We start from the raw sequence: 18,798 nt of genomic DNA on the forward strand, positions 1-18,798 counted from the left end.
CTGCATAGAGAATTGAACATATCCATAAAGGTACCCATGAATAAACAAACAAAAAGAATTATATGTAAATGGAAATAACATTTAAAGTAAACATTAAATAGTATAAATTCATCAATTTATTACCATCAGCTCATTTATTTTAATATATTAAAATGAATAATACCTCCTTACTGAGACTTCTCATTAAGGCAGTGATGGAGTCACCCTTTTTGCTTAAATACAAAGACCATGAGATATTGTCATTCAGATGTAGTCTGGCAAATTGAAGTTCCCCTTGCAATCTGGCCATGACTGCAGCCATGTTGAAAAAGAATCCATGCATGTATTTTCCAGTATCTAACAACACTGCAACAAATTATCATAGACAACATACAAAATTATTTGTCAGTATTAGCAAACTAGTATGTTTCCCCAATTTTGTGACATCAAAGTATAATTTTCACTTTCATTCAAATTCCATATCCTGTCACCTTTTTCATTTCAAATTCAAATTCATGAATTGATTTGGAATTTATCAGGAATTCTCAGTTCACTTCAGAACTGACCCAGTCTTGGCAGCTATCTTCCGATGGCTCCTTGTGCACTGTGGGACTTGTAGTGCCATAGGCACACGTATTGGAGCATTGCATGTACCCTGCCCCATGCTCCTCCAAGGGTTCAGAGGGTGTCACTGTGGTGGTGACAAGCTGAAATGTGTAACTGGCGACTACTAATAAAGTTGGGTTAAAAAAGCGAAAAATGAATATAAATGCAGTACCTTTCACGGATATTCTCAGTTGCGGCTCCCTAAGTTAGAATTTAATTATTGTTTTATTGGCACTCTCAAACACTGTTCCTTTAAGTTGGCCTGTCTCATGTGAATGGCCTGGATCACTTACTTGCATAAGGTGTAGTATAATCTGTCACACCACAAGTCTGACCTGGTTTTATATTATGACTTCATTGAGTGTCACAGTATAAAAGAAAATTTCTTCAATTGTCACAGTGAGTATAGCAAATATGTGTATTTATTTTGAAGCACAGCATTCATTTACTCCTCTATTGAAGCAGTAAGACGCTCCAACTTTGCTTCGAAACGCTTCCGACTGGAGTCTAAAATAGAAATCCCATTCTTTTTGAAGTCGTAGCCAATCTCATTCAGCTCTGCTAAGCGTGTCTTTATGTTCTCCACACTAAAGTCCAGGATCTTTGGCTTTTCCAGTATCTGTCTGATATGCACCCCTCCTTCAACCAGACAGTCCAGCTTACTGTTTAGGTTGTTTGGAGAGACAAGCAGCACTGGCGCGTGGCTGATGATGAGCTTTTTAACATCACTCTTCTGGCAGCTGAGAGACTTGAGCTTCTCTAGGACACTGGAGAGGTTCCTCTTGAGGTGCTCGGTGGAGAGGCCCAGGACGTCGGCACCATGGCCGTGCAGCAGACTCAGAAGCTCGCCGTCGCTCAGATGCAGCTCCTTCCTCAGGAAGGCCACATTGGCCTTGATGCGCGTGGTACTGCGGATCAGGATGTATAGGTTCTTGGAGATGATGGCCTTGGCAAACTGCTCGGGCTTGTCCCCACCCAGGCTGACACACAGGTCCTGGAGCAGCTCCACGACCTGCCGGTTGAGCTCCACACTGTTGGAGAAGGTACGGGGTGCCGTGGTGAGCAAGCGGTGTAGTTCCCTGCTGCCCAGGCCCAGGGAGCCCAGAAACAGGATGTTCTTCTCCAGGTTGGCATTGTCGCTGGAGCGGAAGAATGACTCGGGCGAGCGCTCCAGGATTTTGACAATCTCGCTGTCAGTCCTGAAGATACTCCTCCACAGTGCCCAGCGCTCTTCCAGGTGCGCCTCGGTGCGCGTGATAGAGCGCGGGAAGCGAGAGATGATCCCGGCCACTGCACTGCGGCTCGCCCCTTTGCTCTGCAGGAAGTGGGCCAGGCCTATCTCGTTGGTGACGGCCTTCCTCAGGACGCCTGGCTGCCGCCGCCGGGCCATCACCACGTCCACTCCCATCGTGGCCAGGTTCTCCACCAAGGACTTGTTCTCTGGGCCCTTGTTGAGTCTCTTGCCCCCAGGCCTGGAGCTGAGCACTTGTGTAAAATGTGGCAGCAACAAGAAGTCCCGCTGCTTCAGCAGTGCTGTGTTTGAGCTTCTAGCAAAGTACAGCAGAGCAGGTATGCACAACATTGCCATCATGTGTAAGTCCAACACATGGAAAACACCTACGTGCCTAAAGCGAAACAAAAAGCAACATTAAACATCCATGTCCAACTGTTTGAGGAAAGTTAGCAGGCGCGCTTATCCAGAATGACTTACACAGGTTACAGTTTTTAAGTTTCATCCATATGGGTTATGTTCCTTGCCCAAGGGTACATAAGCAGTGCCCCACTAGGGAATTGAACTGACAACCTTTTGGTTACAAGGCCAGCTCCTTACCACTATGCTACACTGCTATTTATGCTGGGCTAATACACATGAACCCCAGCCACCTATGAAAGCACCTTGGCTTTTGAATATTCAAGGTCTTAATAATTTTACTTATGCACTCATTACACTCAAATGATGTAATATGGATAGCTGTTTATTTATTAATTTTATGTCATTTTGGAAAATACAGTACACTACAGTTCAAATACAGTACAATGCGGCTCACTGATACCCCTTTTCCACCAACGCGAACTGTTCTGCTAGTTCTGGGCTGGTGCTAGGGCCAGTTCGGAGTTGCTTCATCTTGCAAACCTTCTAAGTACGGGTTTGCTTTTCCACGGGCAAGAGAGCCACCATACAGCCACGTCATTACGTCACTGTATATGTCTCTGCTTTCCTGCTAGCGCCAAGCGAGCAGTGGTGGCTGGTGAGCTGGAAACAGAGGAAGCCCAAACACTACCTTTAAATCTATCATTACTTTCAGCCTGTTCCCCTTTATCCTCCTTGATTAACAATAAACCAAATAATTCACAGAACAGTCGACACCAATCGCGTGAATAGAGTAAATGATTATGCTCGCAAAACACCAGTACTGCAGATTGTCTGTAGTTTGTGTGCTTGCGAAAGCTACAACATGAAATTAATTAACAAGGATGGCATTTATCGATTTAAATTACGTGAAATGCTCATGACACAACACAGCCTTTGTGAGGTCTGTGTTCTAAATGTTATTGTTCATTGCACTCAACCTAGCCTAAAAGTTTATTCTCAGTAATTTAAATTGATTTAACTAAATCTAGCTCTGTTCTGTAATTTGAATTTTGTAATACAAGAAAGCTATAATGTGAAACATTTAAGAGAAAGCTTTGGGATTAGTTGCCACTTAATTATTCAAATTGCCATCCTTGTTAATTAAACAATCTCATGCTGTAGCTTTCACAATAGCACACAAATTTCAGACAGTTCTGCGGTGTTTCGCGAGCATAGTGTTTCGCTAGCTTGCAGCCACCACTGCAAGCTAGCGGGAACAAACAACAACAATAAAAGCAAGAGAACAGTGCTTTAAAAAACAAATTTGTCCACTACACTTTATACAATGTTAGCCTTTTGTGAAGCCAAAAGTTAAATGACATTGGTAGGTGAGTCAATGGCAATGTTAGAATGTAGCATGCTAACATTAGCTACTGTTACCAAGGTTACGGTAGCTGGCTAGCTAGCTGTTGGTCAGCTAACATTAGCCAAGCAAGCATAGCTACTAATTTCTCACATCAATGATACGAACGTTGAATGTAGCATTGATGTGAGAAATTAGTAGCTATGCTTGCTTGGCTAATGTTAGCTGACCAACAGCTAGCTAGTTAGCCATTAATGTTACGTTCGTAACATTGATGTGAGAAATTAGTAGCTCGCTAAACAGCTAAGAAATACATAGCTGACTGGCAACAAGGCAACACACTTGAAATATGAAACTGGTTTTTCTTCTTTTTAGGCAGACTAGACGCTACACTAATAATAATCCCACCCCCAGCCCCTGACGTAGCAGTTCTTTGTTCTAGACCAGCAAACTGTTGGTGCCACTCTTGAACCAGTTTTCCTGGCCGAGAGCCGGTTCTTTGGCTGTCGAAACGTGAAGAACGGGTTTGAGATTAGAGATTGAGAGCTCCAAACTGGCCCTCGAAATGCATTGGTGGAAAAGGGGCAATACTGGTGCTTTTAGTATTCCTGTTTTTGAGAGATCAAAACAAAAACATATTGTCATTGTGGTGTCCTTGGAATGCTGAGCATATCAGTGACAGAGGCTGCACTTGTTTGTGTTTCGTCTTGTCACATGGGGCACACAGACAACAGGCGTGTGCATTCCTTCATGCAAACTTCACCCATATCTTCCGCAGAGAGCCCTTTGCTCCCAAAATGCCGGGCTTCTCACCATTCCAAGAGTGGGCAAAACTACTGTAGGCGGTAGAGCCTTTTCCTATCAAGCCCCTCTCCTGTGGAACAGCTTACCCTCCGAGATTCGGGGAACAGACTCTCTCTCCACCTTTAAGTCTAGGCTCAAAACATATCTATATAGTAAATCCTTCAGCTGAGGGACATGGCCTGGTGCTGGCGTGGATCATAGAGTCTCTGGTGGACTAAGTGGTCATTGCTTTCATGGACCCTGTGCCGTGATCTGGTGTTGACTGTCTTAGGGTCGCCCTCATGACTATGCCAGTCCCTTGCCTCCCGTCCCCTAGGTATGCTGCCATAATGTTAGCCTGCCGGGGTCTTTCCTTGTTGCACACCTTTTCTCTGCCCCTCCTCTCCTGCCTCTCTGTTCTACATCCCTGCCATTCTTATCATCCACTAACCACTGTTTTCTGTTTGCTTCCTATCCCTGCTCCGGGCTCCTGTCCGGAGCTATAGCCCAAGCGTCTCATCCCGTTCTCCAGTCCTGCTACCTCGCTGCCCTGCCCATCAAAGCCAACTGCGTTCCAAGAACTGAACATCCTAGGAGACATTCTTATAATAACTCTGCTGTTATTATCTGTCAATCATAAATGCATTCTCTGGAAATATTATTAGACTGTAGCAGGTGAGCGTTGAAGAGAACGACAGAAAAACAATGAATATGTACCCAGAGCAGTGGGCTGTTTTGATCCCCTCCACGTTTTCATCAGCAGATTTAAGCTTCCTGTTGAACAAGGAATAGTACCTTAAAGTAAATGATGTTTTGTTGTTTTCACCTACAACATTTTCACACTAATAAACGCAGTCAGACCTTCAAAAACGGCAAACGAGGCGTTTTCAGGCGCAGCTCTGAAAGACCACAAACTCTGAACAAAACTAAGGGCTTGATGCGCCTTCACACAGACTGGAAATACTGTCGACAGGAAAGACTTCCAAATTTAGGATTTTCATGAACACAGAATTATTAAATAAAAGGGTACATTCAAAAGAAAAAATATCAGGCTTTGAGCTAAGCCCTTCCTGTACTATGTAAAAAAGCAAAATATGCGCACAACTCTAACACATTATATGGCTACATGCCGCTTAGTCTCATTATATTAGGCATCTTTAGCTGCTTTCTACAGAGAGATTAAGCATCGTTAGCTGCTTTCTACAGAGAGCGTTTTAACCATAATTTCCCAATCTTGCTGGCTTGCCTATGTAGGTAATGTAATCAAACAAAAGAATCAGCTGTTGACTGATTCGTATCTAAAGTGGCGTGTATGGTAACTAAGTAAAAATTAAATTATTAATTTGCATTCCTACTGCGATCTTTTGCTAATGAGATAGTTAGCAAAACCTGGTTGATGCACTAATTGTAAGTCGCTTTGGGTTAAAGGCCTCTGCGAAATACCAAATTGTAAATTGTAAAAAATTCAAAAACAGGTCCAAACTACAGGGCATCAAGGTTTATCAGCCGGTGTCATCTCTCCTACCAGTTCCATAGTCTACACAGAAACTAGCAGTGAGCCAGCCAGCAATCAACCTTTGTCGTGTTTTTGCGTTCTGACCACAAGTAAGAGGTCAATTTGACCATACCGCTAAGATCTAATAAAGAGCCGAAGGACCAAAATATAACCCTACCCATGTTTTATTCATCACACAAACATTGTTATAGTCACTATCATAGCACTAGTAAAAGGCACTGCATACCGCATCACTTCTGTACTTACCTTGCGGGGAGACAAAATCATTTCCGCGTTCAGCCCCACGCTGCAGCGTCTATCCGCTGGTCTGATTTCCGATGAGGACCTCTGCTGCTGCGGAGGTGACGTACGTTCACGAATTGAATGTGGCATTTTAATAAACCAAACACAAGATGGCGCCATAGTATTTCAAGGCTCTCCGCTTGTGTACGATATTCATCGTATTGTTAGCTGAGTTGTAAATATCATGTAACTATGTTATATTAGTAAATGCACAGAACAGCCTAAATGCAATAAACGTTTTAAAGGGGCTTCGCATTTTCGTAGAAATATTGTGAATTTCAGTGTTTGTCATAGGTTGGTTGGTTACATTGGCTACCCGGCCACTACCCTATAAAACACAAGTGCTATTGTTATCGGTTGCATCCATGCTAGTTAACGAGACCCTGTCTGAACCGTGAGGGCCTTTATCAGACGGAACGTGGCCAGCATACATACATGGAGGGACCGCTGCATTGTGCGCAGCTTCTGAAAACTAAAACGAATCAAAATCCGACCAGTCTTCACATGTCTAAAAGACTACACATTGACATCCCATGACAATGCAGATGTTTACATTAGATGAATAACTATGATTTCAAAATGTCCAACTTGTACATGTAAATGTAGTACATGTCTAAATTACAAAAGTATGCAACAGTGTGTTCATTTATGTGTTGTCCATCGCCTCTTATTTTCAGTCCCATTCAAAAGGTCGTGTCATTGGGTGATTTTGACACAATAGGTCACATGTTTTTTTTTTTTTTTTTGGGCAGCACAGCACCTAGCTGACTATAGGCCTGCTGCTGGCTGTCCTCCTCTGTTCCATGGACTAGAGCATAATGTTTGACTGAAAAAGAGTATTGGGGTTCATGTGTTCCTGGATGAATTCTTTACTCATACATTTTTAAAAGTGCACTGGGGTATCTTCATTATTTAAATGGATTTCTTTTGCACCTGTAAATTGGAAATTGTTGGCACTAATCCAACAGGAATCAGGTCAGAGTGTTCTTTGCTTTTGGAAGCAATCGTGCTTGAGAGTTTCAAACAAACCCTCACGTCCTTCTTAAGCCAAAGACCATTTCTTTCCAGTTAATGAAAATAGTAAACAATAGCTGTGATGAGGTGTGCTTTATCCAGCATGACATACCCATGAAATAAAACAAACTGTTTTGTACATGTTTATATAATGGAGTAACGGAATACATGTAACGGCGTTACATATTTAAAATACAAAACATGAGCAACTGTTTTCCGTTACAGTTACCATTTAAATTGTTGGTAATCAAATTAGTTATATTTTCAAAATATTTAGATTACTGAAGGGATTACATTGGATTTCTTTCATTTAATTTCTTTTTTCTTTTTCTTTTTTTTCCATTTAATGGAAAATCTATGGGGATGGGGAGCGAGACAGAAAGCAACCAGCGCAACACATTTATGCCATGGAAATACTGGGACCATTTTAATTTCAAATTATTGTACTATTATACATTAAATTGTTAACCTACTCCTTTCTGACTCACAATGTATTTAGGGTGGCTCATGCCTTTTCTAAGTCATGTTTTTGTGTAATGTAGTTTTTGAATTAACATTTACAGATCTGAAGAAACTGTGATGAAATGCCATAGACTTAATATGGGGTGCCAAAATGTTAGCCACAACAATGCTAAGTGAACATTCTAAAAATAACTGTTCAGAACCTTAGTTGGATGAACATTCTTTAAAAAACCGTTACGAACGTTCTTCAGATTGCTCTGTATTGCGGTAAAAAAAATCACTCAAGTTTAGCTATTTAGATTAGATTAGTTTATCATAATCTATGCACCCAGAGTGTCTATCAATATTCTGGAGGGCAGAATGTCTAACAGAAGGAATTTTGCACAGTGTTTATCAGTGTCCTCTCTCCTTCTGAGCCACAGAGGAAGGAATATTACAGATGTAGGAATCTGTAGGAATAAGAATAGCTGGTGAAAGCAGAAGTTTCTCAAAATCAGTCCATAAATGCATTTGTTGCAGTGTACTTTTACAATTGGATTTACAATTGGATGAATAAAATGCATACTGATGAGCAATGAACTAATTTGCCTTTGCCACATGTTTATTGATACCCTTGAGTTAGTGTAGCTGACATAGTACTCCTTTTGCATCAATTATTCAGAACCTAAACTTTCAGATGGTCTGGAGATCTGCCACGGGAACCACACAAACCATAAAGAAAAGAATACACATAGGTTTGAACAGCTTTGGGGAAATAAGGAATTATGTCGAAGCAGCGATGGGTGGAATTTAAAATATGCCAGACTATAAGCTGCTCTGCTCCGGTAACCAGAAGCCATCGGCCTCTGCCTCCTGCTGGTATGTAATATATTTACAGACTTTCAAAGGGCATCTCTGTGTCACAGAATTGCATCCTCAAAGCATTTAAGGTTTTAACTTAAAAACCCATTAGAAATCACAGCATGAATCATCATAAGACACTCAGATATTTCAATATTGTTTTCATAATAATCATAACTTGTTGTGCACCCAAATTTCAATTCTTTTAGTGATATTAGGCTTGTAATCCTCTCACATTCGCTTAAGAGTTTCTTAACTTGAAATTTGTTTCTTAGACAGATATAAACAGTGAAATTGCCTACGTTTGACTTTCTTTCCAAAAAACATTTTAATTAAAAAATATTTTTGGTGGTTTTGAAGAATCTAAAAAAATAGATGGTTTTGATTTGTTTATCACTTTTTTGGTCACTGCATAATTCCATTCATATTGTTTCATAGTTTTGATGTCTATTATTCTAAAATGTGGAAAATAGTAAAAATAAAGAAAGAAAGGCATGTCCAAACTTTTGACTGGTACTGTGCATGTTACTCTGGTAATGTTACTCTCCACTTCTCCATAGCAGAATAGCATTAACTTCCATTAACAACCTTATTATACACTTGTTGTTTAGTGTTTAAATCAGGAATTGACAGATAACCAATGCTAAATTGACTATACACAAATGTCTGAATTTGTTGGATATACAGTACCAGTCAAAGGTTTTCTTTAGATCAAAATGTTTTTGAATGCATATTTCTCATTATCTTAATCGGGTGTGTCCAAACTTTTGACTGGTGCTGTATCAATACATTATTTACATTATACCAGCCTGGCCTTGTGTAACCTGCCACCTCTGCGCAGGCGCATGTTTTCAGGGGCGTGACCAAGACTGGCACTTTGGTGGCGTCATCATGAACCGTCCCATGTTTACGTGGATAACATGGCGCCCATGAGACGGCTGGTGTAGGAATGTCAACTCCACGTTCGTGGAAAGCGCATCGAACAGAGGCCCAACATACAGTCGTTAAATTTTAACATGCAGTTGTTTAGTTTGTAGACTTGCCTCCTTTCCATTGACACTTCGCATGAGGCCCTTGTCTTTTTTTCTTGGGTGTAGGAACAACGGTAATGGAAGACGAAGAGAGACAGAAGAAACTGGAGGCCGGTAAAGCAAAGGTAGATATGAATTATGATATAAATGATCACTTTCTATGCTCTCCTCAAACTGTGTAGCCTGTAGTAGTGTAGAAGTTGTTTCTACACCACCTGCCGTCAGCTGGTAGCATTTGGTGAAATGACCAGCTGCTCCATAGCCCCTCTTGTCCCTGTGTCAGCTATTACTTAGGCACTTCGCTGTCGTCCTTAAATTTTCGTCCTAATATTGGTGCTAACTAGCTAGTTAGGTAGTTTGTTTTCTTGGTTATACGATAGCAGTGTTGATTTAAAGATTCTACTCCTTGCTGTCCCCTAAATAAAATTACTTGTACCAACCTTGTTCATGCCGGGAAGTAACCGTCGATTATTGATTGCACATGTAAAAAATGTAAGGATTCCAGTGGGACAGGATTTCCAAGCCCTGCCCATAGCAGCTCAGCTAATGGTGTAGATTCTGTAACTACTCTCATACTGGCCGTTCCCTCAAGCTTCCAGTTTATTTAACTAGTTATCTACTGATAATGAAACCAGGACAAATTCCCCATACAAGGTTTATCACGTTACTGAAGAAAAGTAATCAAAGACAAGCCGTCAGATATTGAAGTTAATTATAGTAATTATAAAGCCATTAAGAATGTTCATTGTTATACGGTATATACCATTGCATTTAGCCGGTTCTACAGTGTCTGCTTTTGTGTCCCCAAAATGAAAGTGGACTTGCACGTTCGGCTTTGCAATTTCCAAACACAGAATGTGATCGTTCAAAAGGGTAGCTTCAAAGGCTACATTACAGTGGAATTTGCTTTATAGTAACGTTACGGGAGGTAGTCATATGAGAGATAGTTTAAAAATAGTGCAAACACTTCACCATGGAGAACCTAAAAATATAATGTGGCTGGGAAGAAGGAAAGCAATTCAAGCTCGCCCTATAAGTCTTCCCACACAAAGGTGATCAAACCATGTAAGCAACATTTGCAGATGTCTTCCCCTAAATCCCTTGACAAGCTTACACTGCAATGCACAGTGCCATGGCTTGGTATGTCTTTGGTTGCATGCAAAGTACAGTTCAGGAGGGCTTTCTGTTATGTTCATAATGATTGTTTTTTTGTTTTGAATCTTCTTACAATCTGATGCTAAAATTACTTATGAAACATGACAGGGGATGCACTTAATAAGTCTACATTGAATGCTTATAAAATAATTATTGTGATTGGTGGTAAATATTCTTTTACTGATTTGTTATTGGTATTTTGATAGTTTTGTAGGCTTTGAATATCTTACTGATCCTCTACTCCTTTCAGAGTTAAACAACCAGCTTGTATTGTTATTCTCGATAGGACTTTTACAAAATGTATGTTTTGTGATCTTAGAGTACTTTTGTGATAATCTATTCAAGGAACATTCAGTCCTTTTTACCCTAGGATGTTTCTGATGTGTGTGATACATTTGGACTAAATGGTAGTAGGTAAACTTTAGAGTTATTCTTTAGCTGAAGAGTTGTAAACAGCATTGGTTTAAAAAAACTGTGCAGGCTGCAATTGGAATGGTTAAACTGAATATGTATGTACTAAACTGAACAGATTGCTGTTTAAATGACACTTAAACAATGTGTGTGAGAGTCAGCCTGTGGGGAAGGTGTGAGGCGGCCTCATCACTCTCATCATGAGCGCACCTATCATTGGCTCTCAATCGATCAGCCATTTCAACCTATCATAGTGCTCTGATGCAGTAATCAGAGCAGTATGATCACTGTCTGATATGTCTCCACCACCCTTGCCTATTCAGTCCTGAGCTGTTTCTTCCCCTCATAACTAGGGCTGTGACGGTAATGATTTTTTCTTCCTGCTGTAATAAAGCAACAAATTACCGCGATTTAGCGGTTTACCGCCCCCGCCCCCCGGCGCCGCCCTCCGACCCCTGCCCTACACAAAAAGCCAACCCATAACGTTTGCACATGAACAACTTGTTTATTTTTCTGCAAAATTCTTGGGAAGGCTGATTACAATTTAGAAAGTGATTGCAAACTTACAAATATTTGAAATTTTAGCATTTTTACATTTAACATTTTAATATTTTATATTTTAATTCACATAATTCTGTAGGCTATACAATGATGGCGTCTGAAGCAGCATGAACAGGTAGGCTATATGTAGCCACATTTAAACAGTTTTAATTATTTTTCAAATCAAATGACAAATAAGAAGATGGTAAGGGAACATTAGGCTAATGGTTTTTAAACATGCAGCATAATAGAACATTCATGATGTCGGTAGGCTATCTATTGTATAAAGTATATCTATTGTATAAATCTATCTATTGTATAAAGTGCTGCAAAAAAATCGAAATGTACTCATTCTTTATTTTACGGTCTTTTTATTTTACGTGGCAAATGCAGATGTGCTGAACGGCAAATTTCGTTTTAACCCTTTGGCGCTTACTGTCACACCGTTGTGATTAGCTGTTTAGCGCATAAAAACTGGTGCGATTAGAACACTAGATTGGAGAAATTCTAGCTAATTTTAGCTTTGAGGAAACAGCGATTTAACTCTAAAAATATAGCAAATGCTAACTGAAATCTGTAAGAAACTTAATAACGCAAATGAAAACATAACGAACCATATAAGGTAACATGCGCGCTACATACCATAACAAATAAGTTGCATGCGAAAGGGTTAAAAAGAAATTTGCCGTTCAGCACATCTGCGTTTTCCACGCCTTTCTGTAATTCAGCCAGGTAAATATCCACGCTGGAATTAGGAAGGAAGTTGCGGTCAAACTTGATAATCTGATTAATTTGCGTTAAAACATTAACGCGTTAAAGTTTCCAGATTAATCGCGTCAATGTTGACAGCCCTAAAATAAATAAATAATTGCGGTAATGAGCTCAGCCCCGCGGTAGGCATCTCATGACCGCGGTATTGCGGTTATCGTCACAGCCCTACTCATAACACGTTTCTCCCTGACTGTGCCCAAATACTGAGCACATTTTGCACAAAAATTTCACCTGTAACAGGTTACAGATGCATCACAATCATTTGTGCAATTGGTGTGCATCACAATCCAAAAAGAATAACCAATCTCTATGCAAGTTAGAACTAATGAGGCACAGAATGCTGAGCTGGCTGTGCACTGCAAGGTCACTGAGGTAATACCTGTGGGATACGTACAGAAACAGAACCAGTGGAATCAAATACAACATCCCCCAAATACAAAAGATACAAAAGAGTGTTAGATTCATTAGTATGTGATTGTAGTATAGACATCATGCCATCACACACTGTCTGTATGTACTATTGGACACATTAAATCATTTTCCAAGGAAAAGTGGGGAAAGCAGCTTTAGCTCCAAGATACATATAATCAGCCCTAAATTACAACAAATGGCTCATGTTTTATGTAAAATGTGCTGTTACTGTATTGTGCGTAAAAGATGCTAGTGAATGAGTGATCACAACAGTGCAGAAATAAGAATATGACAGTGAATGTACAATAGCAAGCATTTTATAATTTTATGCAGCTTGTGCAGGTGAGTACAGACTATTTTCTTAAATGATAAGGACATTTTTAGTTATTTGATTTACCAAAAGAATTTTGCAAAAGAAATCATTCTCCATGTTAGAAATTCTCTGGCAATCCCACAACATTATAGCTGCAGTTGTTGACACTTCTTAGCTTAGCATAGCTATACCAGAGCTAAAGCAAGGGATTTCAGCAAATGAGCAAGGGGTGACGATATGGGCCAACCCCAGACGTGGTAGTGGACTGGCCCAGAGCTGAGGTGAAGGCTAAGCACGTGTGAATATCCTATGTATATTCATCGGTGCCTCTGCTTCAGGGCTGCTTCCAGTTGGCAGGGAGGGCTTGATCTTGTTCTAGAGCACAATCTTTCTTTTTGCTGCGTTCTGCTGTTTGGTGTTTCTAAACCAGTGTCAGAATTTCTCCCCATGCCAGTGAGCAACCATTATATTGCAAGCAGTACCATTCATTTATTTACAGACATTGCAGTGGAAGTGTATGTAGGTAGCAGAGAAGCAACACATGAGCCTGAGTCCTTGAAACTCCATCAGTTGAAATGCTGACCTCCATTGTGCGTAGCATTAGAAAGATTCTCATACAGCTAAGATGGGCTAGGAAAGCCAGCTTTTAGCCAGGCAGGAAGCCCTTTAGCACTTCCTCTTGCCGGTAGTGAAGTATTCTGAGAAGAAGGATATTTAACTACCCATATTCCCCTTGTTACATTAGTTGGCACAGGACACTTAATACAGCGTACTCAAAAAATAAGTCTTTTGTGGCCTGTGGAGAGGTAAAAGTTACTTAGGTCCTGCTGTTCATTTGTGAATTCTAAATATAACCATGCATAGATTGTTGGGGTTGGCACCAATTGGCTATGTTTTGTTGAAATATTTACTGTTGTCAAAATGTTGATATTGTTGGACTGTCAGATGTTTAATGATGTCTCCCAGAAACTCTACAGCTCAGAATCGAACAGCTCTTATGTGGTCTTTCTGTGATGCTGATTATTCCAGTATGTTCATGTCATGTCTTAAGCACATGGTTTGCAGATAATGTTTCTCTCTGTACTCTCTTTGCCATTTCCCCAGAATACTCACTGTAGCTTATGTCAGTGAGTGATGGCTCCTGCTTTTAAAAAGCACCTTACCAATGAATCATTTCATCCAGTTAAACAACTGTGCAGTTAATCCTGTCCTCACATGCTAAAGGCGTATACTTAAACATAAACTCAAACACTAAGACTGTGTACATAAGTAAGATGTGATAGCTCTTTTTGAATTGTTTTTGCAAATCTACTTGAGTGTTTTATATAGGGCTGTAATGAAAAATTCGAAGCTTTGAAGCTTTGTTCATTAAATTGGCATTCGATTGTGAAATTAAGCATTCAATTATTAGGATGGGTGCTCAGTTGCAGTTTTAAGGTTATTGCTACTGTAATACAAGAAATTTAAATGTTAAAGTGGCTTACTTAATTTTGCCAATAAACTGTGGGACGCCAAGTGTAACAGACCTTTTTTCATAGACAGAATGCCTTCTGTGGTACAAAACGCATACATTCATTACGAAACCTTGTAACACCGTAATGCGTTTTGTCCACGAAAGACACAAACACGTTAGCATTGTGTCCATGAAATATTGGAGAGCACATACTTTTGTGTAGGGCTGGGTATTGGCACAGATGCCCCGATTCGGATTCACAAGCTAATGATTCAATTCAATCCGATTTGATTCAATTCAATATGGATTCGATAGGAATGAGATATGAAATACTATATAGCAGGTTTCCATATTTGGAGAGATGTTTAAAACGCTCTAAAGGGAACACAAATTTACAAATGCAGAGTCACTGAAAACAAATTGTGAAAATCACTAAAGAAAAGGCCAAAGGCTTGTACAGTCATGCGCCGCTTAACGTCCATTCGTACAACGTCCGTTCGCATATACGTCCGTAATCCCATAAGGTTATAATAAAGTTTAAAAATCTCGACCGCAGAACGGGATGTAGCGGATGTACCCGGACGTAGTGAAGGCAATACTTCCTGCATGCAACATGTCTATTTTATGTCTCATGGAAATAAAGTGACTGCGCTGCCAGGCATATAATGGTACAGTACATAGTATACCATATAATACATATGTCTTGATAGTCATAATAAACGCCTATGCTAATGTCTTATGTATGTACTGTACTGTATTGTCTATCATTGTTTCAATGTGAACTTTGCATACTTACAATTAAAAAGTTTGCCGTATAACAGTGTATGCTTCTAAACGGCAGCATCCAATCTCGTGCCTATTCCATATAGATTTGCTAAGTATATAGTATGGTGTTCACACAACGTCCAAATCACATAACGTCCTATTTCACAGAATGCATCGTGGACGTTAAGCGACGCATGGCTGTATACCAAAATCTTTTAATTTGAGGAGCACATGGGTGTAGTTCCTTAAAGGTGACATTTTTTACCTGTTTTTACACAAGTTGACGCAGTTCCCTGAGGTCTTTATAAGAGAGCTGTGACATTTTTTGGTCAAAATATCACGAGGATAAAGCACCACGGCACTATCTTTACCTTGCAAAAACAGCACTGTCTAGAATGGCAGCTTTTGAGCGCTACTTCCGTATTATGATAATGAGCCCCTGATAACCACACCCCCAACTTCAGCGGGGTGTACCCACGCTGGTACTTTTCCAAGCTACCATGGCGACCGTTGAGCATGACTCCTGAGCAAGAGCATAGAGCGGAACGTTCTAGAAACTTTGAGCGAGAGATGGCTGCTGGAGGAGACGGAGCGGTGCAACCCTATATGATTGAGCCAGAGTCAGACCCAGAGCAAGAAGAGGCACCCAAACAAGTACTGCAAGTACGGATGGAACAAGATGTGTGTAGGGAGGGGCGAGAGCAGTCACCCCACCCAGCCTCGAACCCGGGGTACCAACCATGCGACTTTAACCGCGATGCCAAAGAGCAAGGCTTGTTGGTGTGGCAGTCAGAGCGCAAACTCAACTGTGGTGACGGCACTCCGTCACACCGCCTTCCCCTTCGGGAAGCACACCCATGCGCTTCACGCACCGTGGCGTCCCTCACACATTCCCCTGCCATACTTCTTCCATCCCAGGGTGCCCCACTCACCGGTGCTTCATCCATCTCTGGGGTCCTTCACACCGGGGTCAACCTAACCTGGGGGTCCCTCATACAGCTCACACACTGGGCACGCCTCCGATGGCCCCGCAGCCAGCCATCCCACTGCTGACACCATTTGTAGGGAAGGGCGAGAGCAGTCACCCCACCCAGCCTCGAACCCGGGTCTACGGGGTGCCAAACATGCGACTTTGACCGTGACGCCAAAGAGCCAGGCTTGTTGGTATGGCAGTCAGAGCACATACTCAACCGTAGTGACAGCACTCCGTCACAAGGGGCATAGCTCAAACCCTGAAAAACAGGTGTGGCCAAATACTTTTGTCCATATATTGTATTTCTAAAATAATAATAAGAAATTATAATAAAAATCATTCAAAATGTGTGTTTAAAAGAATCATCCTTTTCCTGCAGTTAGGATGCAGCAGGTATGGTAGCCACTAGGAATGTCTGATTCGATACCTAATTCGATACCACGGTAAAAAAAAAAAACAAAACAATAAATCCTATGTACTTCAACATACATTCCTTTATTAAAAACATTTGAACATTACAAAAAAAACAACAGTGCCATGTAGCTTTCAAGTAATAAATACAAAGAAAGAACTATTAACATTACAAAAAAGTACAGTGGCGTGTAGCCTTCAAGTATTTAAAACAAACAATACTGTGCTTAATTACAAACAATCAACTTTTTATGATGGCACAGCATTTCAGTACCTGGCCATGACACGAAGAAATAGGGAAGTAATAAAGAGGCCTATATATAATACTATAATATAATATATTATAATATAATATAATATGTGTCTCTGAAAAGCTTCTGATATGGTTGGCTGTGTATGTGTTTGTTAACTTTGCTCCTGCCTCTCCTGGTCAACATCTTCCTCTGGCTGATACTGTGAAAGGAAAATTGAGATTTCCATTATCAGGTGTAGCTGTATCAGGCTGCACACACAATGTACTAACACACACACACACCTACCTCTACATACTCAGAGTGCAAGCAGTAGGCCTAGTTTAAATTTACTGACATAGTCACAGATCATTAGTTCGGAAATATTTATTTAAATTGCTAACGTTATATTTTGATGACAGATGACACTGACTGAATGGTAAGGACAGTAGCCTACTAATAGCTATGGTTACATTACGTTAGACTAAACACAGTAGCCTTTAGCGTTTAGCTATTGCAAACATTGTATGGAACACAGTTGGCTACACAGCAATATGCCATCTGTCTCAAACAAAAATAATAGTAACGTGTATTTCAGGATAAGGATAACACTTTGGATACGTTGTTAATGTAATGTTAACATGAATTGAAACTCACTCACCTTGAATTCTTTGAATAAATCTGGACGTCTGTCTTTGAGGTGCTTCGCTATGTGGAAGTGTTTCCTCCTTTCGTCTGAAAAATTCCATGGCACTGTTTGCATACTGGTTTTTGCGAATTTATCATTAATCCCTGATGAAGGCAAAGTAGGCTACTTCCATACACGGCTCTTACTGTTTTCGACGAGTCAAGGCGGCGCAGTCGCTGCAGCTGCATCCCCTGTATCTACAGTACTGTATGAAAACGAGTACCGTCATGTTTTCAGAATTTTGGTGTCGACTTGGTACCGAAGCACCGGTACCTACGGTACTGTAGAAAAACAAGTACCGTCATGTTTTCAGATTTTTGGCATCGACTTGGTACCAAAGTATCGGTTCTTGTGACATCCCTAGTAGCCACTGCTCAGAATAATCTTGGACCCAAAGAGCTTTGCAGGGCTTTCACATACATTTCAGCAGTGCTAAACTCAGAGGTTGAGGCTTTAGGACAAATCTTTGCACATTTTATGTGGCATCTCATGTGTGCACTGGTGATTTACCAATCTCTTTTGCCGCTGTACTTTTTCACTTTCTGAGACACAAAGAAATCTTTCTGATGACTCAAACATACCATCTGAGGAGAAGTATACTTATAGCAATTAAAATATAAAATGTCAACCTTAATTGACCACATCAGTGGATCTAGAATGCTGGAGATTTTGTCATTAAATGGGTGGATGGTAATTTGGAATCTGTGACAGCCAGTTAGGCTGAGAAGAACACTAACAGGCATCCCAACATAACTGTCATTACTTAGCTAGCAAAGTGCAGACCTTGTGTTATTTCATTCACAGTGTTAAAAGCACTATTTTTAATCATTCAATGATTTTCACTCTCTTGTTTTCCTGGTGCACTTTAAGCAAGACTCAACAAGTTTTTAGTGACACAAGACCTGCACAGACATGAAGCCAGTTTCAGAATAGCTTAGACGGCAAAACACCCTTTACATCAAGGTTAAAGAACCCTTGAATGGGTCATGCCAAGTGCCTTTTGCTTTAGGTGTACTCAAGTTAGAAAACCACAATGGAATTTATTTATATAATAATATACTTTCATCATACTTTATTTATATAACACTAGGGCTGTATTGAATGACATTTTTTGCCATTCGAATTTTAGCCAACCTTTTTCGAACGAAGCTTCAAATGTCTGTGCCGTGGAGTCATCGTTTTGGCCTCTTGTTTTCGGCATTTCGTAAGTGACCAAATGAATGTAACA

The 18,798-nt window shown here is 40.5% G+C and overlaps 2 protein-coding genes across 9 annotated transcripts in view; one reads left to right on the top strand and one right to left on the bottom strand.

Annotated features, from left to right (window-relative positions):
- Positions 1–556: 556 nt before the first annotated feature.
- On the bottom strand, positions 557–5,298 carry LOC118768857 (transcription termination factor 1, mitochondrial). Its single transcript, XM_036515814.1, has 2 exons — positions 5,022–5,298; positions 557–2,210 (listed from the first exon to the last, which is right to left on the bottom strand). The coding sequence occupies exon 2, from the start codon at positions 2,174–2,176 to the stop codon at positions 1,031–1,033; it is 1,146 nt and encodes a 381-aa protein (XP_036371707.1). The 5' UTR covers positions 2,177–2,210; positions 5,022–5,298; the 3' UTR covers positions 557–1,030.
- A 4,016-nt stretch (positions 5,299–9,314) lies between these two features.
- Positions 9,315–18,798, top strand: part of akap9 (A kinase (PRKA) anchor protein 9) — a 110,745-nt gene continuing 101,261 nt past the window's right edge. For all 8 annotated transcript variants that reach the window (XM_036555448.1, XM_036555449.1, XM_036555450.1 and 5 more), the window contains exon 1: positions 9,315–9,574. In XM_036555448.1, the coding sequence (XP_036411341.1) occupies positions 9,527–9,574 (48 nt within the window). In that variant the 5' untranslated portion in view covers positions 9,315–9,526. The remainder of the gene's footprint in view (positions 9,575–18,798) is intronic.

This window comes from Megalops cyprinoides, chromosome 21 (assembly GCF_013368585.1).
Source record: "Megalops cyprinoides isolate fMegCyp1 chromosome 21, fMegCyp1.pri, whole genome shotgun sequence".
NCBI classification, from domain to species: domain Eukaryota; kingdom Metazoa; phylum Chordata; class Actinopteri; order Elopiformes; family Megalopidae; genus Megalops; species Megalops cyprinoides.